The 26,139-nt window shown below is 39.3% G+C and overlaps 1 protein-coding gene across 2 annotated transcripts in view; it reads left to right on the top strand.

The window, feature by feature from the left end:
- Window positions 1–26,139, top strand: part of LOC126091897 (probable methyltransferase TARBP1) — a 112,044-nt gene that overhangs the window by 81,640 nt on the left and 4,265 nt on the right. For both annotated transcript variants that reach the window (XM_049907196.1, XM_049907195.1), the window contains exon 9: window positions 11,413–11,732. In XM_049907196.1, the coding sequence (XP_049763153.1) occupies window positions 11,413–11,732 (320 nt within the window). The remainder of the gene's footprint in view (window positions 1–11,412; window positions 11,733–26,139) is intronic.

Here is a 26,139-nt window from a genome sequence, read left to right as displayed (position 1 = left end):
GAAAACCGCAAGAAACATCATAGTTTATCTGAACTAGTTACATTAGATGAAATGCTGGATGATTCAGGGGCAGATGTGGATTTATACAATACATTCCATCAAAACCAGCAAAATATGGTATAAAAGTATTTGCACTTACAGATGCAAGGATGTTCTCTACCAACCATATAGAAATATACTATGGAAAGCAAGTGGATAGGCCTTATCTCTGTGATAACACACCTCATGCTATTGTCAAAAGAATGGTGAAATGCATATCCAAATCTGGCAGAAATGTAACATGTGATAATTGGTTCACATTAATTCCACTTGCGGCTGACTTGTTGGAAAATGACAAGCTGACAATGGTTGGAGCAATTTCGAAAAAATAAACGTGAAATTCCTCCATTTATGACAGTAGCAAAAGATCGTCCTGTGGAATCCAGCATTTTTGCATTTAGGAAGAATATGACACTGGTTTCATATAAACCTAAGAAAGGTTGTTCTGGTACTGTCTACTTCACATGATGATGACAGCATTGACAGTGATTCGGAAAAGTGCAAGTCGGATATAACAACATTTTACAACGAGACTAAACCTGGTGTGGATAAAGTTGATGAGATGAAATGTACATACTCTGTGACAAGAATTACCAGAAGATGGCCATTTATAATTTTTTCCTCTCTTCTAAATATTGCTGGAATCAATGGATACATCATTTACAAGAGCAATTCGGATTCAACAATTCCCAGAAAAGACTATCCAGAAGTTCTTGCCAAATAACTGTTGCATGATTATATGACAATGAAGGTCAATCATCTAAGTACACCGGTGAACATCAAGAATTGTATCAAGGAAATTTTGGGATTACCAACAGCTGAAGCTCTTCCTAGACCTCCACAAACAACAGCTCGAGGAAGATGCAACTTCTGTGATAGGAAAGAAAACAGACCAACAAGATTTTCCTGCAATGTGTGCTATAAATTTGTATGCCTGGAACATGTCAGTGCATATCAGTGCAGTGAAAATGGCAACCACCACGAGTGATTTACTCGAATTGACAGTGAGGCTGTAAACTATAGTTTTCTGAAGAAGTTTCTGAACTAATTAACTTAAGATAAGTGTTGGTTAATATTCACTTGGAAAAACAGTGAAAAAACAGAATGAACATAAATTTCAGCGAGTACAATAAATGTTCTTATTGGTTTACGGGTAAATTATGAGTTAAAATATTTTATTGCGCTACTGATGCTGAAATACATTGTGTTTACGAAGTCATTGTTTTATTTATGTTATCCAGACTCGAATATATTATATTTGCCAACTGTAACGTCAGAATTGTTCATGAAAATGGTATAAACATTGTCAAAAGGTTTCTCTAAGTTTACGAATGCTGTAAACATAGGGTTGCCTTTCCTTAACCTATCTGCTACGAGAAGTCACAGGGTCAGTATTGCTTTGTGTGTTCCTGCATTCCTCCGGAATCCAAATTGGTCTTCCCTGAGGTCAGTTTCTACCAGTTTTTCCATTCATCTGTAATGGTTTCGTGTTATTATTTTGCAACTGTGACTTATTAAACTGATAGTTCAGTAATTTTCACACTTGTCAGCGTCTGCTTTTTTTGGAATTGGGATTATTATATTCTTCTTGAAGTCTGAGGGTATTTCACCTGTCTCATACATCTTGCTCATCAGATAGAAGAGTTTTGTCATTGCTGGCTCTCTCAAGACTATCAGTAGCTCTAAAGGAGTGTTGTCTACTTCCAGGGCCTTGTTTTGACTTACGTCTTTCAGTGCTTTGTCAAATTCTTCACACAGTATCTTATCTCCCTTCTCATCTTCATCTACGTCCTCTTCCATTTCCCTAATATTACCCTGAAGTACATCTCCCTTGTAAAGACCCTTTATATATTCCTTTTTGTGTTTCTGCTTTCCCTTCTTTGTTTAGGACTGATTTTCTGTCTGAGTCCTTGATATTCATGCAGCTGGTTCTCTTTGCTTCATAGGTCTCTTTAATTTTCCTGTAGGCGGCTTCTATATTACCCTAGTGATGTATGCTTTACATCCTTACATTTGTCCTCTGGTCATTCCTGCTTAGCCATTTTGCACTTTCTGTTGTTCTCATTTTTTAGATGTTTGTATTGCCTTTCACCTGCTTCATTTATTGCATTTTTATATTTACTCATTTCATCGATTAAATTTAACATCTCTTGTGTTACCCAAGGATTTTTACTAGCCCTCGTCTTTTTACCTACTTGATCCTCTGCTGCCTACACTATTTCATCTGTCAAAGCTACCCATTCTTCTGCTACTGTATTCTTTTATCCTGTTCTTGTCAATCATTGCCTAATGCTCCCTCTGAAACTCTCTACAAGCTATGGTTATTTCAGTTTATCCAGGTCCTATCTCCTTAAAATCCTATCTTTTTGCAGTTTCTCCAGTGTTAATCTGCTGTTCATAACAAATAAATTGTGGTCAGAGTCCACATCTGGCCCTGGAAATGTCTTACAATTTAAAACCTGATTCCAAAATCTCTGTCTTACCATTATATAATCAATCTGAAACCATGTTCCATGTATACAGCCTTCTTTCATGATTCTTAAACCAAGTGTTAGATGTGATTAAATTATGCTCTGTGCAAAATTCTGCCAGGCGGCTTCCTCTTTCATTCGTCCCCCAGTCAATATTCACCTCCTACTTTTCCTTCTCTAACTTTTCCTGTTATTGAATTCCATTCCCCCATGACTATTAAATTTTTGTCTCGCTTATCTGCCTGAATAATTTCTTTATCTCACCATATATTTCCTCAATCTCCTCCTCATCTGCAGAGCTAGTTGGCATATAAACTTGTACTACTCTGGGGGGAGTGGGTTTCATGTTTATCTTGGCTACAATAATGTGTGCACTATGCTGTTCATAGTAACTTATCCGCATTCCTATTTTTTAAATTCAATATTAAACCTACTCCTGCGTTACTCCTATTCGGTGTGGTTTCAGTTGCCTGAGACTGCAATCGTGTGTGTGAGTTGCGTTTGCGTGAGTGTATGCACATATGTGTTTCCATTGTTGACAAATGCCTTAACGGCTGAAAGCTCTAATTGAGAGTCTCTTTGTTGTGCGTATCTGTGACTCAGCATCTCCGCTATATGGTGAGTAGCAACTATCCTTCTCATAATATTGTTACATTCCATCCTGGATTTTCCATTGTTTGACCTATTTCATTTTGTGTTTATAACCCTGTATTCACCTGACCAGAAGTCCTGTTCTTCCTGCCACCAAAATTACTAATTCCCACTATTTCCAACTTCAACCTATCCATTTCCCTTTTTAAATTTTTTAACCTACCTGCCCAATTAAGGTATCCAACATTCCACACTCCAATCTGTAGAATGCCAGTTTTGTTTCTCCTGCTAACGCCATCCTTCTGAGTTGTCCCTGCCTGGAGATCCGAATGGGGGACTATTTTATCTCTGGTATATTTTAATCGAGAGGATGCCATCGTCATTTAACCATACAGTAGAGCTGTATGCCCTCTGAAAAAATTACGAATGTAGTTTCCCCCTTGCTTTCAGCCGTTCAAAGTACCAGCACAGCAAGACCGTTTTGTTCGATGTTACAAGGCCAGATCAGTCAATCATCCAGACTGTTGCCCTTGCAACTACTGAAAAGGCTGCTGTCCCTCTTCAGGAACCACAGGTTTGTCTGGTCTCTCAACAGATACCCCTCCGTTGTAGTTGCACGTATGGTACAGATATCTGTATCGCTGAGGCACGCAGGCCTCCCCACCAACGACAAGGTCCATGGTTCATGGGGATGGACATCCCACTATAGCATATGCAATAAAAACATTAATGCCAACTCAGATGAATTATTCCAAATTGAGAAACAGGCATCAGGCATAATCTGCAGCATCCATAAAATAGGTTTTTCTTATAGTGACCTGTACTCAGTCTGAAGATCAGTTTGAACACAACTTTACTATATTCAGAATTATCCTACTGGCTGTGGTATATCCGTACCTTCTTTCTGAAGTATAATAGGTTCTTATAAGGCACAGAACACCATGTCACAATAGACAACAAGCCTTTCATCACCTGGTTTGGCCCACTCGCCCTTCTGCTGCAAAAAAAGAGGCAATTGTCACATAGATGTGAGCTCCACCTGAACATTCTGTTCATTATCATCCTTCTGCACAGCACTCCAATGCCAATTGCATACCATGCCCTCCAATGAGCCCAAAGGTTGAATTATGTACTAAAGAGGCACACTGCTTCCAGCTAGACCAAAGTTTACAGCAGGCACTTGATTGCTTCTCCCACAGCTCAAGTGTAGTAGTTGTACCACAGCTGTTGAGCTCTAAATATAACCATAAACCACACTCTCGGCAAGTCTCATGAGCAGCACCTTTGGTAATGATTCACAAATAAAAAGGCCATATTGGCCACTACAGATCATTCTGTGTTTGCCAACAACTTCATGCAGACTCAGTTTTCTGGTATACTTTATGGACTCTGTTTATGGCTGGACTTCGCTTTGGATAATTTATATTAGTCCAGTATTCAATGTTTTGCTCCAGAACTGGACTTACTTGGAATGTTCCTGTACTAGATATTTATTTGGCCTATAATGACTGGTGTTCTATGCTTCATAGTGTATGTATTTATATACTCTAATCCCTAGCTATCACTGAAGAGCTAAAATAAAATTTTAGTATAATTGGATAGATAAAAGAAATAACTCAGCAAGCATTGGCAAAAGAGAACACATATGAAGGCTAAAGAAATGTGCATGATTTCGGAGCCAGTGGCTCGTTCTTCTGGCAAAAGGATTGAAGGGGTACGAAGAGGGATGAAGGAAAAGGACTGGTGAGGTTTAGGAAATGGGGGAGAGTTTGGAAAAGTCACCCAGAACCCTGAGTCGGGGAAGGCCTATTGGATGGTGCAGTTCCCAAATCAGTCTTTCCTCCTTGTTTTGTACAGTGAGTCTCCCCTGACCCAGGGTTCTGGGTGACTTTTCCGAACTCTCCCCATTTCCAAAATCTCATGATTCTTTTTCCTTCATCCTTCTTCCTTGTCCTTCAACCCTTCTGCCAAAAGAAGGAGCCACTGGCTCGAAAAACTTGCACACTTCTTTAACTTGCATGTATGTTTTCTCCTGCCATCACTTGGTGAGTAGATTTTTTTATGTATCCAGCTACATTATGTTTTTGAAAACTGATTATTTTCATTTAAATAAAGCTGTATGGCACAAACACAAAACTGCGTCCCTTAAATCAGTGTAATCACAGGGATACAGAAGCTTAATAAGTGGTTACAGACCAGCATCGCATCCATGTGGGCTGACTATGGGAAAAGGAAGAGTTGCGTAAAGGTTGATAACAGTGAAAAACATTGTAACAAACCTAGAACTTAGAAACAAGTGATTGTGAGTTGTTACTGAGGAATACGTCTGTTAATAATTTTAACATTTTATAGATCCCCACTGGAATACTTTCAGCTATTTATGAGAAATCCAGCTTCATTGTTGAACTAACAGTCAACCAAAAAGAAACTGTTAATAGTTTGTGGAGATTTCAATATAAATTTCTTAAAAGGTTACGACAGGGGCGGAGGAGGGGAGGGGGGGGTGTAGAGTTGACAACATTATTCTTCAGTTACAATCTGATTCTATTATTGTGTATTCAAACATGTATTCTGCAAGATAGTGAGATTTCAATGTAATAATATTTTCATAATCATTGTTCAGACTGAAAAATTAATTTTTACGCCATTGTAAGTGCACAGTCTGACTAATGTGGACAGCTAGTGCAAATGAGCAATCTAGCACTTAAGCTCTTAGATATGTCCAAACAGAATTGTAGATTGTAAATTATACCAGAACACATTTTTAGTGGGCAGTCTGTTATGATTGTAATAAAATTAGGAATATGTGGAAATGGATGTTAATGTTAAATATATTTCATACTAAATTCTGGCCAATATTAAAAGTAGCCATCCAAAATGATTTGATGGCTCAGTGGTAGTGTTTCAGATTATAGCTCCAGAGGTATCGGTTTTTATCCCCAGTTAGTCGTATTATTTATATCAGTCATTTATCACTGGAAGTGGTTGTTAACGTGAAAAATGCACCATTTTTTACCTCCAGTAGGAGCATACACAGTAAAGCACTGTGGTCTTCAAACCAATATTCAGGTTGATGATAGCTTTACTTAACTTAAAAGACTGTGCACAAATTCCATTAAAAATTACACAATTTATACTGAAGGGATTCCAATATCTAGTAAACAGGAAAGAGAAATTTATATATTTGCCAGAGTAGTAATGATCCAGTATTCCTTGCATTCTACTAATGGTGCTGCAGTGTTGTTATTGCTGTTGTTGTTGTTGTGGTCTTCAGTCTGAAGACTAGTTTGATGCTGTGCTCCACACTGCTGTATCCTATGCATGCCTCTTCATCTCTGACTAACTGCTTCAACCCACATCCATTTGAACCTGCTTACTGTACTAATCTCTTGGTCTTCCTCTGCAATTTTTACAGCCATACACTTCCGTCCGGTACTAAATTTTCAGATTTCTTGATGTCTGAGAATGAATCTTATCAATCAATCCCGTCTCTTAGCCAAGTTAAGCCACAAATTTCTTTTCTCCCCAATTCTATTAAGCACCTGCTCTTCTGTAGTCCACATTTCAGAAGTTTCTTGTCTCTTCTTTTCTGAACTGTTTATTGTCCACATTTCACTTCCATACAAGGCTACACTCCAGACACATAACTTCAGAAAAGACTTCCTGACACATAAATTTATATTCGTTGTTAACCAGTTACTGTTCTTCATAAACACTTTTCTTGCCATTGCCATTTTACATTTTGTATTGTCTCTACTTCGGCCATAATATATTAGCATCATCTGCTTTAATTCAGCTACATTCCGTTATCCTTTTTCTGCTTTTGTTGGTATTCATTTTATTTCCTGTGTTCAAGACATTCGATTCAGCTTCCCTTCTAACTCATTTGCTGTCTCTGACAGAATTACAATGTCATTGGCAAACTGCAAAGTGTTTATTTCTTCTCCCTGAACTTTAATTTACCTTTCCAAATTTCTCCTTGCTTTCCTTCATAGATTGTTCAATGTACAGATTGGGTAAAATTGGGGATAGGCTATAACCATGTCTCACTCTCTTCTCAACCCCCTGCTTCCTTTTCATGCCTTTTGACTTGTACAACTGCCATCTGGTTTTTGTACTAGTTGCAAACAACCTTTCTATCCCTTTATTTTACCCTTGCTGCCTTCAGAAATTTAAAGCATATCTTTCACTCAGCACTGTCAGAAGTTTTCGCCAAAGCTACAAATGTTATAAACATAGATTTGGCTGTCCATAACCTATTTTCTAAGATAAGTTGTAGGACCAGTTTTTCCATTCTTCCGTAAATTATTCATGTCGGTATTTTGCAACCATTATTTATTAAACTGATAATTGGGTAATGTTCTTATCTGTCAGCATGTGCTTTATTTGTACGAGGGTGAGTCAAATGAAAACCTTAAATTTGTAATAACAAATCGAAATTTTGCGCCGTTATCCTGTAAGTGGGTAAGCGTGCTACAAACAGCATGCAGAATGGCCTGTCGGTGGCAGCATAGTGCAGATGCACACATACCGTCGCAGTATCAGTATAAAGATGGCTGCCCCATTTGTGACTTGCACCAGGGAAGAACAGCGTTCTATTATTCTGTTTTTGTGTAGTGAAAGTGTGAAACCTATTGAAATTCATTGAAGAATGAAGGTTCAGTATGGTGATGCATGTTTGTCACAGCAGCAAGTCTACAAATGGAGTAGGAAGTTTACAATTTGTGTGACTTCAGTGGAAGATGCTCCTCGTCCAGGTCAGGCACAACGAGTTGTGACTCCACAGAACATTGCAGCAGTTGAATCCATAGTGAAGGAAAACCGCCGAGTGACACTGAATGACATTGCAGCATGTTTACTGATTAGTCATGCGTCAGCACACCACGTTGTGCATGATGTGCTTCAGTTTCACAAAGTGTCTGCAAGATGGTTGCCACGGCAGCTGACTCCTGAAATGAGACGACATTGTGTTGATGCTTGTGAAGAACTTCTTCAGCACTTTGAACGAGAAGGTGATGGCTTCCTTGCAAGAATCGTTACTGGGGACGAAACCTGGGTTCACTTCCACCAACCGAAAATGAAGAGAGCAAGCAAGGAATGGCGCCGTTCCTCATCATCAAAACCAAAGAAGTTTCAAACAGAACCATCAGCAGGGAAGGTTATGCTGTCTCTCTTTTGGGGACAAAAATGGTGTCATTTTGGAGCATTACATGCCTATAGGGACCACTTTTACCAGTGCATCATACACAAATCTCCTAAAAAAATCATCTGCGGCCTGCAATCAAATCAAAGTGATGTGGATTGCTGTTAGCAGGTGTCCTTTTGCAACATGACAATGCAAGGCCCCACACTGCCCATACAACAGTTGCAACAATCACAGGCCTGCATTTTGAGTGTCTTCCTCATTCACCATACTCACCAGACCTTGCCCCAAGTGATTTCCATATGTTTGTACCACTCAAAGATGCAATGGGAGGAAAGAAGTTCCGTTCTAATGAAAAGGTATGCCATGCGGTGCATGAGTGGTTGCGCAGACTACCAAAAGAATTTTTTTCTAAAGGAATTTATGCACTTTGTAAGCACTGGAGGACTTGCATTGAGCATGGGGGAGATTATGTTGAAAAGTGATACAGCTTTGTACCACTTCTGCACAATAAATAATATTTTAAAAAATATTTAAGGTTTTCATTTGACTCACCATTGTAATTGGAGTTATTACATTCTTCTTGAAGCCTTAGGTTATTACCGTGTCTCATAATCTTGCACACCTGGTGGAATAGTTTAATCATGGCTGGCTCTCCCAAGTTCTGACGGAATGTCCTCTACTCCAGGGACCAGGTTTTGACTTCTTTAATTTTCCTGAAAGTGGTGTCTATCTTTTTCCTAGTTATACATGCTTTTATAGACTTAAATTTGTCCTCTGGCCACTCCTGCTTAGCCATTTCCCACGTCTGGTCAATCTCATTTTTTAGATGTTTGTAATCCCTTTCTCCTGCTTCACTTGCTGCAGTTTTAAATTTTCTCCTTTGATCAATTAAATTCAGTACCTCCTTGATATCGAAGGATTTCTTCTAGGCCTTGTCTCTCTACCTGTTTGATTCTCTGCTGCCTTCAATATATCACCTCTCACAGTTAATACTGTGATGGCTTAGAAGGGTGTTTGGTACCCAGCCACAAACTTTGATCATTTGCCACATAACATAAAATGTGTGTCAGGTAACAAAGCAAATTTTAAATCTAATCTCACTTCATTTATTGTGGAGAACTTACTACATTCTGTAAAAGAATTGTTATTGAAACTCTAGATATGTTTACTTTGTTGTTAAATTTAAGTATGTTCCACTTTGGCAGTTTCAATGAATAATGCAGAGGTTTTTTTCTTTTTAAATGTAAGCTGATGCGCTATTTCATAATCTCTGAATGGCTATAGAAGGACATACGGAAAGTTGACATAATTCACACTTTCTTTACAGGAATTCTATAGTGCAGTGTCCAGACACTGCACTGATGATCAGAAGCTGCATTCAATTAATAATGAACTTGCAAATTGCAATTACGGTTCCTCATCAATTTTAGAATATTTCAAACAAATTAAAATTTGTGCCGGACTGGGATTCAAACCTGGATTTTCTGCTTGTCACAAGTGGTTGCCTTAACCACTTTGGTCACCTGAACACGCTTCCAGGAGCAGCCCATACGCTTATTTGTCCTGGTGTGTACTCTCCCTTGTTCTTATTATCATCGTTACTGCACAGGGTGAGATACAGTTTTCTCTCATCTTTGCCTTGCTACAGTATCAAGTACTGCAGTGCTGTGACACTGCAAAGCAGTATTTTTTCATGCCATAACAAGGCAATGACAAGACAGAACTATGTCTCACCCAGAGCAGTAATCATGGTAACATAGAGTGAGCATAAGGAAGAGTAGACACCATGATACATGGAAGTGTGGGCTACTCCTGGAAGAGTGTCGAGATGACCAAAATGCTTAAGGCAACTGCTCGTGACAAGTGGGAAATCCAGGTTTGAGTCCAGGTTCAGCACAAATTTTAATTTATTCTGGAATATTGTACAGTTGTTGTGGAACTGCAATTGCAATTTGCAAGTTCATTTTTTTTTCATAGGAAATGTGCAAATGATCTACTAAGTAACTAACATAAATGTAAAATCAAACAAAGGAAAGTCCAGGATGGAATAATGACAGTATTACGAAAAGGGTTGATTGCTACTCACCAGATAGAGTAGACACTGAGTTGGTGGCAGGCACAATGAAATTAAATTTAAAATATAAATTCAGGCTTTCAGCCAAAAGGCCTTTTTCTGCATTAGAAACACACACACACACACACACACACACACACACACACACACACACACACACACACACACACACAAGCCTCAGAGGCCAGAGACGGTGGTTGTGTGCATGTGAGATATACTTGTGTGACTATGTGTGTGTGCATGTGTGTTTTCTTATTCAGAAGAAGGCCTTTTGGCTGAAAACTTATACATATAGCAGTCTTGTGCCTGTCTGCGACTCAAGATTTCCTGTATATGTTGAGCAGCAATCTTTCCTTTTAATTTAACATAAACATAGTGTTGACCAAATTATTAAAACAGTTTTTACCATCAACAGTATTTGATAAATTAAAATTAGCTTATATTATTATATTAAAGAACTATGCATACTTTTTTGGATCAATGCCGAAACAATTTATAAGCTTAGTCATAGATTTGGATGATCATTTCTAGAGAACTGAATCCAAATGGTGAAGCCGCGTGAGTGGTTCTGTTTCTGCATTGCACACTTTTCATGGAGCTTGGTTTCACTCAGTCAGTGGTTCCCTCACTGACCTTCATATGGGTATGCACACACCAAGTGTGACCACACAGGCATGTGGCCCTACTATGCATATAAGGAAACACTGCACAAGATGTAATGGAGAGTAAAGGAGGTGCATCATTCCTGGATAATGTGCGACTATGTAACTTTGTGCAAGCAGTCTCAATCCCATGAGGCCATACACCCCGAACAAGTGACTATGTCATTAGGTGAGGGTGAGGTAGCATCTTATTATCTTCCACCATTTCTACCAAGCTATTCGATGTCTGTTGACCATCATTCTTCTAGCCCACAACCAGCTAAAGACCATGCATATCGGCCACACACTCCAGTGCTCTAGCCATTTCTGTACTTCATACACAATTTATGACTTTGATATTCCCATGTATTTGTGTTTACTATGAAAATGTGAGTCTTATTCATTCAGTTACTTTACAGATGTGTTGTTACTAAACTACCAATTTTACAGATCAGCCTGAAGAAGACTGTGTCATCGAAGAAATGAATAATGTGCAGAAAAAAGTTATTCCTTGGAAGTATATGTTGCATGATGCAGATTCATTGAGTGTATTCTCAGAAACTATGCTCCATGACAAAAAGGCTGTTGCCCAGGAGGGCCTAATAGTTATTGCATCTCTCATTGACCGTGCACCAAACTTGGGTGGGCTCTGCAGAACATGTGAAGTCTTTGGAGTTGCTCAGTATGTTATTGGTAATCTGAAATACCTGGAAGAGAAGCAATTCCAAAATTTAAGTGTTTCAGCTGAGAGATGGCTAAATATTATTGAAGTAAGTAGATTAATTTGTACAAAGTATCTAATTCAGATATGTAATATCTATGTACTGAAAAACTGTTACTCGTTCTGAGGTCTCACCAACTTTTCTCACATGATAAATTCTGAAAATTGAAATCTGAGTTCACAGTAGAATGTACCAAATCCAATTATTTATTATATAAAGACAGTCATTAGTTAACTCATCTGCAGCAAGTGTGCCTCAGGCAGAGTTTTAGTTAACTAACAACAAACAGCAGACCATAGACCTTACCATGACGGGGTGGCTTGTATGCCTCAACAATACAAGTAGCCGTACCATAGGTGGAACCACAACAGAGAGGTATCTGTTGAGTGGCCAGATACAGATATGGTTCCTTAAGAGAGGCTGCAGCCTCTTCACTAGTTGCAGGTGCAGCAGTCTGAATGGTTGACTGGTGTGGTCTTGCAACATATCAATCAGCACAGCCTTGCTGTGCTGGTACTGGGAATGGCTGAAAGCAAAGGGAAACTACAGCTCCTGAGGGCATGCAGCTCTACTGTGTGGTTAAATGATGATGGTATCCTCGTAGTAAAATTTTCCGAAGATAAAATAGTCCCCCATTTGGATCTCTCGGTTGAGACTGTTTAGGAGGATGATGTCGTTGGGAAACAAAAGTAGCTGTCTATAGGTCAGAGTATGGAATGTTAGATCCCTTAATTGAGCAGGTAGGCTAGAAAATTTAATAAGGGAGATGGATAGGTTGAAGTAAGTAAATTAGGTTAGTGAAGTTCAATGGTAGGATGAAGAGGACTTATGGTCAGTTGAGTAAAGGGTTGTAAATACAAAAACAGATAAGGGTAATGCAGGAGTACGCCTAATAATGAAGGGTAAGCCACTACTAACAGCATAGTGAATGCATTATTGTAGCCAAGATAAACACAAAGCCAAGACCCACTTCGTTTAAAATCATGAAAGAAGGTTCTATACGTGGAAGAGACCTGGAAACACTAGGTTTCAGATTTATTCTATAATGGTAAGACAGAGATTTTGGAACCAGATTTTAAACTGTGGGGCATTTTCAGGGGCAGATGTGGACTCTGACCACAATTTATTGGTTATGAACTGTACATTAAAACTGAAGAAACTGCAAATAGGTAGAAGGTGAAAGGATCAGATGATATTGCGAGTTTCAGAGGAAGCTTTAGCCAATGATTGACTGAAATTGGAGTAAGTAACACAGTGTGTAGCTTAGAGATGAAATAGTGAATGCAGCAGAGAACATAATAGGTAACAAGCCAGTGCCATGTCTGTGAATATCACAGGAGATGTTGAATTTAATTGATGAAAGGAGAAAATATAACAATGAAGCAGGTGAAAGAGAATACAAATGTCTAAAAACTGAGATTAACAGGAAATTCAAAATGGATAAGCAGGAATGGTTAGATGACAAATGTAAGGATACATAAGTTTATTTAATTAGAGGAAGCTAGATAGAGCCTATAGGAAAATTAATGAGGTTTTTGGAGAAAAGAAAAGCAGCTGCATGAATATCGAGAGCTCAGGTGAAAAACTAGTACTGAGCAAGAAAGTAAATGATGAAAGGTGGAAGGAGTACATAGAGGGTCTGTACAAAGGAAATTATGTTGAAGACAGTATTATATAAAGGGAAGAGGATGTAAATGAAGATGGGATGGGAGATACTTTACTGTGAGAAGAAAGTGTCAGAGCACTGAAAGACCAAGTCAAACAACACCCTGTAATAGACAACATTCTTTCAGAACTAGTGATGTCCTTGGGAGAGCCAGCCATGACAAAACTATTCCACCTGGTATGCAAGATGTATGAAACAGGCAAAATACCCTAAGACTTTAATAATTTGAATACCAAAGAAAGCAGTTTCTAACAGGTGTGAATATTATCGAACTATCAGTTCAATAAATGGTGATTGCAAAATACTAATATGAATTATTTACAGAAGACTGGAAAAGTTGGTAGAAGCTGACCTCAGGGAAGATCAGTTTCGATTATGGAGAAATGTAGGTACACACACCGCGATACTTACGCTACGACAAATCTGAGAAGATAAGTTAAGGAAAGGTAAACCTAAATTTATAGCTTTTGTAGATGTAGAGAAAACTTTTGACAATGTCAATTGGGATATACTGTTTCAAATTCTGAAGGATGCAGGGGTAAAATACAGGGATCGAAAGGTTATTTACAACTTGTACAGAAACAACATGGCAATTAGAAGAGTTAAGTGGCGTGAAAGGGAAGCAGTGGTTGAGAAAGGATTGATATAGCCTATCACCAGTGTTGTTCAATTTGTAAATTGAGGTAGCAGTAAAGGAAACTAAAGAAAAATTTGGAGAAGGGATTAAAGTCCAGGGAGAAGAAATAAAAACTTTGGGGTTTGCCACTGACATTGTCATTCTATCTGATACAGCAAAGGACATGGAAGAGCAGTTGAACAGAATGGACAATGCCTTGAATGAACAATACAAGATGGACATAAAAAAATGCAAAACAAGGATAATAGAATTTAGTTGAGTTAAATCAGGTGATGCTTAGGGAATTAGATTAGAAAATGAGACACAGGAGGTAGTATATGAATGTTCCTATTTGAGCAGTAAACAACTGATGATGGTCAAAGCAGAGATTATGTAAAATGTAGACTGGCAATGGCAAGAGAAGTATTTGTATTGAAGAGAAATTTGTTGACATCAAATATATATTTATGTATTAGGAAGCCTTTTTCTGAAGGCGTTTGTCTGGAGTACAGCCTTGATTGGATGTTAAATGTGGATGATAAACAGTTTAGACAAGAAGAGACTAGAAACTTTTGAGCTGTGGACTGCATAAGAATGCTGAAGATTAGATAGGTAGATCATGAGCCAAAGCGAATGTGCTTAATAGAATTGGGGAGAAAAGAAATTTGTCGCGTAACTTAACTAAAGGAAGAGATCAGTTGGGTAGGACACATTCTGTGACATAAAGGGAGCATTGGAGGGAAATATGGAAATTAAAAACTGTTGAGGGAGACAAAGAGATGAATGCACAAAGCAGGTTTCAAAGGATGCATGTTGCAGTAGTTATTTGGAGAGGCTTGAACAGGGTTGAGAAGCAGAGAGAGCTGCATCAAACCAGTCTTTGGACTGAAGACCACAACAACAAACAAGAATTCGATAACCATTTTGGATCTTCATAGAACTTGATCTGAAAATATAGAATTTATCTAACGTGACTAAAATTTTACCATTGAACATTATGTGAGTATGTACTACAAGCTGACAAACCAGGCATTGCGATTTTTGTAAACATATCCAGGGTAGCATCTCTTCATAGCTCTGTTGCTGGTAATTGTTTTCACCTATAGCTGTTTGCGCTTTGCAGTTGGAAGCTGTCAAAAGCACAACAAGGTGTCAGGGATTTTCTTAAGTGGACTCAACTGTAGGAGTGTCTTAGTAGTAAAGGGGCATCTTATCTCTTGAAATGTGTGTCGTAGAATGATGTATTTGTCTAGCTGTATTCAGCAGCATATGTGGATACTATCTACAAAATGTGTCATCAATCATCAATAGAGGTAGTAGCAAAAAAAGTCCATGCAAAATGCGGCAGATTTTTGCAGATCTCAGTGTTTATGATGTTATATCGCCTTAACTACATGTGGTACTATGAAATAAATTTGAGGTGTATTTCGCTGCATATGTGGATACTGTGTGTGAAATTTACTGTGAATAGAGTTAGTAGCACAGAAGTAATGAATTTAAACATCATACATGATGTGGCAGTTTTTTGTGCATTTCAGTGTGTGCGAATGTTTGTTGTCAGTTTGTTCTGAGGAAGGACATTGCCTGAAAGCTTAATAATAGTTTCATTCTTCTTTCTGTGCTTGTTAATACCTTTGTGGTACGGTGAGCAGTTACCTTTAATCAAACAATTATTGTATTCTACCCAGCACTCTCCAGTGTTTATCATTGACAACTTTCTTTAGTGACGTGAAAGATTTGATGATACCAGTCAGAGAACAAACATTACTTTATGATGTTTTATCTAGTAATAAAAGGCATACATGTCACTATCTGTTGCAACTATCACATCATTGTCACCATCAACAAGTGGCCACTTAGAATGCATATTGCATTACTAAAAAAAATATTAGTTCATGAGTTCATCAATGTGACATTCTGCAGGTTGTTACTGGTGTATTCCCCCAGGTACGCATGAAGTGTTTATTTGCGTTGAGGGTGGAGAATTGCTGTCTATTTAAAACTTAATTTTATGTATTTAAAAAGAAAGGAAAATAAAAGAAGAATGTGGTGGGCTGTGACTTTTATGCTCTGCTTTGTCACTTTTCACGTGCTCCCTGGTGAGAACTTTGATACACTTACTTAAGTGTTGCATGTTTATTTGTTGCACTGTGTAATTTGGTTCATGAGTATGGTTCTTCACCTTATTGAAGTCAAACAACAAATATGGTACTCTTTCCCTTGAATATGTTTATGAATTTATGAAGCACATAAGCAGACATTAAAAGTAAGTGGCATGTGTGTGTTGGGGGGGGGGGGGGGGGGGGGTTGTACCTTACGAAGGAGTATGTGGACTTGAAAACCAGTATGCATTAGCACCGGTAAGTTAGTGAGAAATGACAAAACACTGAAAGAAAATCATAGTCACTATATAACTTTTTACAAGCTTAACCCTTTTACCACCACATTTTGTTATTTCACTAATTACCACTGGGGTCATAAAGACCCCAATTAATTTACACAGGATATATTGTCTGTGTTTCATTTCCTTTAATGAACTGACATAAAAACATAATTACTGAATTGAAAACAGAAAAACTATGTGTATAAACACATGTTATATTCATACTTTACCAGAAACATTCTTACATTTAATACTAAGAAACCCTTCGTATAGGGAGTAGTGTCCACATTTTCCTCCCCCTTCCCCCTTTACACTTGTGCTGAAGAAGAAAAGAAACCTTGCTGTCAAACTGTTTTTCTGTACTAGAGCTGTTTTCAGTCAAAGAACAAATTCTTTCCTTTTGAAGTGGTTTTCTTTCTTCCAGTCAGGATTTAAGTACAGCCAAATTATGAAATTACTGAGGGTGCTAATATACAAAACATCATAAAAAATAACTGTGGCCCATCTTTTTGTCATACATTTTGCAGTGTAGGTATTGACTAATTTGCCCATTGTGTCTACACTTAGTTGTATTATAGTCTAGATGTCGTAGAAGGTTTTTTTGTTTCACTTTCATTATTTCATCTGTGAAATACATGGTACTCTATACTGTCACTATCTTCCCCGTTTTTGGGGAGATGAATGAAGCTGCAGTTCTTGCTCTTGCTACGACTTGTTCTGCACGCAGAAAAATCATTCATAAATAAGTCAAATGCTGACTCCACAGTATTTACATTCCTTACACTATGCCACAATGGACATAGACCAGTCTTCAAGATGTTTCATGCTGGCTTCTTAGCATTTTTTCCCCACATTTATTTTCCATTTTTGGCTAAGAAATCAACAGGATTACTATCTCACACATTTACTTACATATTATTATTATTGTTGTTGTTGTTGTTACTGCTGTTGTAAATGGGTAGATGAAATATGCTTACTTAAAAATATTCTGATTTGAGATGTTGACAATTTCAGGAACAATAGTTTCATCATCAAAGTCTTAAGCTTATTTACTGCCTTCAGAAATCAATCTCTCCATTGTCATTAGATGATATTTCACTTAATTCCTGTTCTTCATTCAGAACTGCTTGTATTTTAAACTACTGAAACATTTTCTACTCATAATGTAATTCTATGACACATTGAGTCAAAACAATAATGACTGAGGCAATACAAAGCAATGGCTGCTGAGGCAAGAAACACTAACAATGGGTAAAAAATAAGTAGGAAATATTATTTTCATATTTCATATTTTCAGACTCAAGTGGTGCTCAGTGCAAAAACCACAAATGAATTTTAATGAGTTGTAAATATAAAACTGAAAAAAAAACATCATCGGATACAATTGACAAAGAGAAAAAAAGTCAAATATTTTAAAAATAATGATTTTAAAAACAAGGGAGATGTATATTTCAGGTGTGCTTATGGGTCATATTGACCTCAACATATTATTAGGAAGATGAAGTTGCAGTAGATTGTAATTCTTCATCCCTAATCTGTTAATGGGAGATAGAATGAAAAAGAATTTTTTTTTCACATTTTCGGATTTTTATTTCATTGACGGATATGTTTTCGTCATTTAGAGCTACCCTTACTTAATAAATATTCAAACACGTGCTGAGAATCTACTTAAACTGTTTATTACTTGGTATTACAGAAAAAGAAGCACAGTTGCTATAGGTAACTTGTGAACAAAAACAGTAACTAAGGAATAGAATAACATAAAAACAAAAGTTATAGCTCCAAGGAGTAGGCAAGAACATTATTTAGTGCTCCAAGCGGCAGATTCGAACTTGGTGGTTTACACCATTCATTTGTTGCTGTGCAGTCACTGAATTTGCGACACAACTGTATCTACAGATGGCGCGAACTAACATGTGCAGACACAGCAGTCGACGTAAGAAGCGGTCGCTACAGGAGCCCTCTTGGTAAAAGCGGAGCGTGGTGCATCTTCTCTGAACCTGGCCGGGAAGAGGACATGTCATCTGGAGCGGGTTGTGCATGTAGGTTCTGCATCAAACTGTTGTGGCAGCGGTGTTGGAAGTCGAGGTGTTGCGTCTGTCGGGTGTTGAGCTCTTGACCATAAGAAGGGTGATGCCTCCTTGAAAATGTAAGCTGGCTTCACTCGGCTAAGAGACACAGCGGCCTGTTTGCCATTTACTATGATGACCATTGTGTGTGTGTGTGTGTGTGTGTGTGTGGGCGCGTGCGCGCGCGGACAGAGTCTCGCCATAAACCAATTCAGCTGCCGAGGACTCTGTATTGGTTTGTATGTGGCTCGTAGACCCAGCGCAGGACTATGGGTAGTGCAGACATCCAAGATGTCCCATCGCACATTAACGCAGCCTTCAGCGTTTGATGCCAACATTCAAGCATGCCATTGCTGGCCGGAATGATAACTTGTCGTTTCGTGATGGACATAGCCACCGAACTTCGCCAACTTTGTGAACTGTGTTGGCCTCTGTCAGTGGTGATCTCGCCAGCCAGGTTGATGTGAAAGCAGTGGCTAATGTTTCTGCGGAGATGTTGTCCTTAGGTCCTGCTTCAGGCCATCGCGTATATCTGTCAATCAATGTGAATATGAAACGCTGGCCATCCGATGGAGGAAGTGGTCCTATCACATCAAGATGAACATGGGTGAAGCGTGAAGAAGTGTCCAGGAACTCTCCTATTGCGGGATGAATGTGGTGAGTGATTTTGCAAAGTCGGCAATGCTGGCAAGTTCTCGTCCATTCGCAGCAGTCTCTTTCTATTCCTGGCCACACGAACCTTTGAGACACTAGCTTGAATGTGACCAGACTCCTGGGTGGCAAAGATTATATAAGGACTCGAATACTGGCCTGTAAAATGCAACGGGAACAAAAGGGTGTGATCTGCCATGTGACACTTCACAGTACAATTTCATGATCACACCAGGAATGTCGGCTTGCTGTAACTTGAGTTCTGCAGTGTTGTCAAGCCATATGGTGTGTAGCTTGAAATCTTCTTATTGCGCCCTGGCAAGTGCCATCATGTCCACAGGCTGTGAGACACTAACAGAGTCTAGAGAGGTAGTCGGCAACCACATCAGTGGATGTCCGTACTAAACTGGCTAATAAATTCCATTTGGCTGTACTGCCATGGAGATCAAGTGTTGCTGTTTTTCTTGAAGGCATATGTTAAGGCTTGTGGTCAGTGTACATCACAAACTCTCGTGCCTCAACCTGTGGTCAAAAGTACTTGATTGCTTGTTATATGGCTAAAAGTTCCCAACCATATGTGCTCCATCTTTGTTGTGCAGGTGACAGCTTGTGCGATAAATAAGTCAGCGGCTGCCAGGCATCGTCCACCCATTGTTGGAGAGCTGCACCAATGGCTGACGCATCCACCCATAATGCCAGCGGGGCTTCGAGCTTGGGGTGCGCCAGCAGTGCTGCTTTGTGCTAGGCTCTTTTTGGTTGCTTCAAAAGCTGCATTTATCTCCTCGGTCCACTGTACTATAGGACTGCTCTTAAACTTGGGACCAGCCAGTGCTGCGTTCAACTGTGCCTGTTGTTCAGCAGTGCGTGGTAAACGACGGCTGTAAAAATTGAACATTCCTAAGTATCTGCGTAGCTCTTTTATTGTAGATGGCTTGGGTAATTGCAATATGGCTTCAACCTTCTCAGTGAGTGGTAATAAGTCTGATAAAGATATTCGATGACCCAGGAAATCGACTTGATGACCAAACACACATTTAGCTGTGTTTAACACCACACTGTGCTTCTCGGAATGCGAAAAAACTTCTCTCAGGTGCTGGCGATGTTGCTTCTTGGATGGAGAATACACCAACACATCATCCAGATAGGCAAAACAAAAGTTCAACCCACGCAAGACAGAATCAATGAACCTCTGCCAGGTTTGAGCAGCATTATGCAGGCCAAAGGTCATAAACTTGCTTTGATACAACCCAATTGGCATAATAATAGTGGTGTTTGGAATGTCTTCTGGCTATAGTCTTTTAGTAGTGTCACTGGGTAGCGATTAGGCATGGTCCGTGGGTTGAGTGCTGTTATTGCCACAAAGTTGCCAGGCTCCTCCCTTTTTGGGTACTAAATGCAGTGCAGATGACCATGGACTACTTGAGGGTCGGATGATACCTTCTCGTAACAGTGTGTCGAATTCTGCTTTAGCAATTGCAAGGCGTCCGTAGTTTTTATGTGGTGGACCGTATCGTGCAAAACTTGCTGTGACGTGCCTGGAGGCCTCATTAAGGTCAGGAACTAACGCAGCAGCAAGCGATACTCCTCGTCTGCAACCTGTATAACATTGATGTTGTATGTTCTGGCATCACGATGGTACCCAGTGGTTGTAAGTTCAGTAACATTATCTATTAGGCAGGAATTCGCCACATCCGGATCTGGTAGGAGCTGATAGTGAGCTAATAAATCGGCACCAATTATTTCTTCAGCCACATCTGCTACAGTAAAGCACCATGTGAATTGATGGCAGAGCCCCAAATGTAATTCTTCAAGCCGCGTGCCATACGTCAAAATTGCTGAATTATTTGCGGCAGACAAGCTAAATGCAGTGGGCGGCCTGCAGCAGTGCAGTGACATTCAGGTCAGGATACTAATGTCGGATCCTGTGTCTATTAAATACTTCCGGACTGATACCCTGTCAGTAATGAATAGGCGCCAGGATGTAGTTGAGCAGCTGGTGGTTCCTGCATCCGACCACCATTTGCATTTGGGTAGGGGCAGGGGCTAGTGCACTTTTTAGCCTGCTCACCAAATCTTCTGTGGTACCAACAAGTGGCCAGACCAGCATCTACAGACTGAGTCAAGGAATGGCTCCTAGATCGTTTGCAGCTACGTCCTCTGTAGCAACTAGGATCTCCTTGTGACAACAGTGTGCCAGTCTGTGTACTCAGTGCATCAACTTTGGCGGACAGAGCAGCGTAATCTGCGCGTGAAATGGGAAGGGCCATGGATGCGCCACTACCAGACATTGTCACAGCACTAACCTGTTGGCCCAGAGTGATGGCACCTTGAATGCAGTCGGCCAGTTCTGCAACAGCATCCAGGGACATCTCTCTCTGCAATGCGATGCTCACCTTTACCTGCAGCAGCAGCTGACCGCTGCTCCATAGCGTACGCAGAAGATTATCGGGCACTGTTCCAATGTCCACTTTCCTGCGTAGGTGATGCAGGTACTGAGACGGTTTTCTCTGATACGGTCTTCCTACAATACTGCAACTCTGTGAATAAGCTCAGTCTTTAATCTTTCATTGGATTCATGCATTCTTGGTCAGTAGTGCTGCGATTATATCTTGAACTTCGGAAGCGTAGCATTGCTGATTCACTATTAATGCAAACTTAAGTCACATCTGCTGTAATTCCGGCATCAGCAAAGCTGGGCTCAACCTGAACGAACCATAGAACTAGATTATGTGGCCAAAATGGTGGGAGTCAATAAGCCGGTCTCAATACTGCAGACGATTCCATTCAATTTTGCTGCGGGACCGATTTTCTCAGCGCAAATCACGTCAGGGTCACCACTGATAGGTATTTTTTCATCATGTAGAGCTACCCGTACTTCATAAATATTCAAACATGCCCTGAGAATATACTTCAATGGTTTATTATTACAGAAAAAGAAACACAGTTGCTATGGGTAACTTGTAAACAAAAACAGTAACCAAGGAACAGCATAAACATAAAAACAAAAGTTATAACTCCAAGGAGTAGGAAACAACATTATTCAGTGCTCCAAGCAGCAGATTCAAACTTGGCAGTTTACACCATTCATTTGTTGCCGTGCAGTCACTGAATTCGTGACACAACTGTATCTGTGGATGGCACTAACGTGTGCGGACACAGCAGTCGACGTGAGTAGCAGTCGCTATATGTTATGGTCTTCAGTCCTGAGACTGGTTTGATGCAGCTCTCCATGCTACTCTATCCTGTGCAAGCTTCTTCATCTCCCAGTACCTACTGCAACCTACATCCTTCTGAATCTGCTTAGTGTATTCATCTCTTGGTCTCCCCCTACGATTTTTACCCTCCACGCTGCCCTCCAATACTAAATTGGTGATCCCTTGATGCCTCAGAACATGTCCTACCAACCGATCCCTTCTTCTGGTCAAGTTGTGCCACAAACTTCTCTTCTCCCCAATCCTATTCAATACTTCCTCATTAGTTATGTGATCTACCAATCTAATCTTCAGCATTCTTCTGTAGCACCACATTTCGAAAGCTTCTATTCTCTTCTTGTCCAAACTATTTACCGTCCATGTTTCACTTCCATACATGGCTACACTCCATACAAATACTTTCAGAAATGACTTCCTGACACTTAAATCTATACTCGATGTTAACAAATTTCTCTTCTTCAGAAACGCTTTCCTTCCCATTGCCAGTCTACATTTTATATCCTCTCTACTTCGACCATCATCAGTTATTTTGCTCCCCAAATAGCAAAACTCCTTTACTACTTTAAGTGTCTCATTTCCTAATCTAATACCCTCAACATCACCCGACTTAATTCGACTACGTTCCATTATCCTCGTTTTGCTTTTGTTGATGTTCATCTTATATCCTCCCTTCAAGACACCATCCATTCCATTCAACTGCTCTTCCAAGTCCTTTGCTGTCTCTGACAGAATTACAATGTCATCGGCGAACCTCAACGTTTTTATTTCTTCTCCATGGATTTTAATACCTACTCCGAATTTTTCTTTTGTTTCCTTTACTGCTTGCTCAATATACAGATTGAATAACATCGGGGAGAGGCTACAACCCTGTCTTACTACCTTCTTAACCACTGCTTCCCTTTCATGTCCCTCGACTCTTATAACTACCATCTGGTTTCTGTACAAATTGTAAATAGCCTTTTGCTCCCTGTATTTTACCCCTGCCACCTTTAGAATTTGAAAGAGAGTATTCCAGTCAACATTGTCAAAAGCTTTCTCTAAGTCTACAAATGCTAGAAACGTAGGTTTGCCTTTCTTTAATCTTTCTTCTAAGATAAGTCGTAAGGTCAGTATTGCCTCACGTGTTCCAACATTTCTACGGAATCCAAACTGATCTTCCCCGAGGTCGGCTTCTACCAGTTTTTCCATTCGCCTGTAAAGAATTCGTGTTAGTATTTTGCAGCTGTGGCTTATTAAACTGATTGTTCGGTAATTTTCACATCTGTCAACACCTGCTTTCTTTGGGATTGGAATTATTATATTCTTCTTGAAGTCTGAGGGTATTTCGCCTGTTTCATACATCTTGCTCACCAGATGGTAGAGTTTTGTCAGGACTGGCTCTCCCAAGGCCGTCAGTAGTTCCAATGGAATGTTGTCTACTCCGGGGGCCTTGTTTCGACTCAGGTCTTTCAGTGCTCTGTCAAACTCTTTATCATAATATTGTCCTCAAGTTCATAGCCCTTGTATAGACCCTCTATATACTCCTTCCACCTTTCTGCTTTCCCTTCTTTGCTTAGAACTGGGTTTCCATCTGAGCTCTTGATGTTCATACAAGTGGTTCTCTTATCTCCAAAGGTCTCTTTAATTTTCCTGTAGGCAGTATCTATCTTACCCCTAGTGAGATAAACCTCTACATCCTTACATTTGTCCTCTAGCCATCCCTGCTTAGCCATTTTGCACTTCCTGTCGATCTCATTTTTGAGACGTTTGTATTCCTTTTTGCCTGCTTCACTTACTGCATTTTTATATTTTCTCCTTTCATCAATTAAATTCAATATTTCTTCTGTTACCCAAGGATTTCTACAAGCCCTCGTCTTTTTACCTAGGTTTAGGTAAAATGCAGTCGCTATATCATTATAAAATTTGCAATTTTCCGAAAAAATTATATGTATATCACTTGTAAACTTACATGGAAGTATCTTATTTCATGTTTTAAAATATAATCTACACCAGTTGAAAATGTTAAAATCTTTATGTGCATTACTTCAAGATCCAATAAAATCGGTAATTTTTTATGTAGAAGGTTGTGGATTGCTGTGTTATAAAGGTCATGATCAGAAGAGGATGGGCACCAAGTTGAGGAAGTAGAAACAAAGTTTGAGAGACAAGAAACCTTCTGTTGGTAAAACCATAAGAGTCAGACTGACTGACTAAATGATTGATGAACTACAGCAGTATTATGGGATGGCCATTAGAAATAATACTGAGGATTTGTTGAAAATTAAGCAGGCAGTATGAGCTACCTTCCTCCACAGACTGTCAACTGATGAGAAACCAGTACACCACCTTTGCCCTATGGACCTGATTCATAGTGCAATTACCGCAATGCCCAGTACTCAAACAGTACAAAACATACAGCCATAAACATTCCATCCCAGCAGCAGTCATGGATATCATTAAACCTATTTACAGAGACCTGGCAAATCCTGAGCTACCGAAGAAGTGTCTGCGTGGTCAGACTCAAAATCCCAATGAGTCGTTCAATAATCTTATACGGACTTGCGTACTAAAAAATGTTTCTGTTGGAATAAAGACACTAAAGTGGGGAGTCACTGATGCTGTTATTGCTTTTAATGATGGCAACATTGGGAGGATGAAAGTGCTACAGCATAGGGGAATTAATCCTGGAACAAACTGCATCAGAGAATGGATGGACAAGGTTCGCATTGATAAAGCAGAGTATGCAGCACAGTTGGCCACTTTTCTTCTTTCTGGACTTCTTGGTTGGCCACTTAGGAGTCCAGAAAGAAGAAAAAACTTGGAAAAAGATCAAGAGGATGACATACAGTATGGCGCAGGGTGCTTCTGAGTGACTAAAAATAAAAAAGCTAAGCATATATTGAGTTACAGTCTTTTTTGAAACTTTAGAAGCCGTTCCTGAAAATTTACATTTTCTGTTGCATTTTTACCTAAATCTCAGAAACCACTTCGAGTAGAGTATTCACATTTTCAGGGAATAATACATATCCTGAGTCCACTGAACTAAAAGAAGAACATAATGTTATATTTAATTAAAATTATTTAGGATAACATACAAAAAAGTACACATAATTTTAACCATATAATTAAAAAATTGTATTTCCGAAGGCAGTGGCTGAAATGCAATAGACTCAGAACCAACAGTTTAATGTCCTGTAAAAGTTTCATGTCAGTGGCTACAGTGGTTCCTGAAATACAGGGAAGCCAAGTCACTAAATTTAATATTGTCGGGATAGGACGTTCCAACTCCCCTTAACAGCAAATACTCCATAAATACCAGAAACAATGCCACAGAAAATCACCTCACTAATGTCACACAATTTTGATTAGGCTTAGAATCTGTTCAGAATGAGTACCAGGTTATTAAGTAGTGACGCATTTAACCTTTTAATAAAATGCATTTGAGATTTATTTATTTACACGTCAAAGTTCCATAGGACCAAATTGAGGAGCAAATCTCCAAGGTCATGGAACATGTCAGTACATGAAACTACAACATAAAAGTAATAACAGATAAAATAAAACGTTTATGAACCTGAAAAAAGTCAATCCATAAGTTTAAGTAAACACAATCAACAATACAACAAGAATCAGCTTAATTTTTCAAGGAACTCCTCCACAGAATAGGAGGAGTGACCCATGAGTAAACTCTTCAGTTTCCATTTGAGAGCATGTGGATTACTGCTAAGATTTTTGAATTCTAGTGGTAGTTTATTGAAAATTGATGCAGCGATATACTGCACACCTTTCTGCAACAGAATTAACTAAGTCCGATCCAGATGCAGGTTTGATTTCTGCCCAGTATTAACAGAGCGAAAGCTGCTTATTCTTGGGAATAAG

The sequence above is a fragment of the Schistocerca cancellata genome, chromosome 7, assembly GCF_023864275.1.
Source record: "Schistocerca cancellata isolate TAMUIC-IGC-003103 chromosome 7, iqSchCanc2.1, whole genome shotgun sequence".
NCBI lineage: Eukaryota > Metazoa > Arthropoda > Insecta > Orthoptera > Acrididae > Schistocerca > Schistocerca cancellata.
Note: the sequence above shows the minus strand (reverse complement) of the source record. Positions and strands in the feature narration are given on the sequence as shown.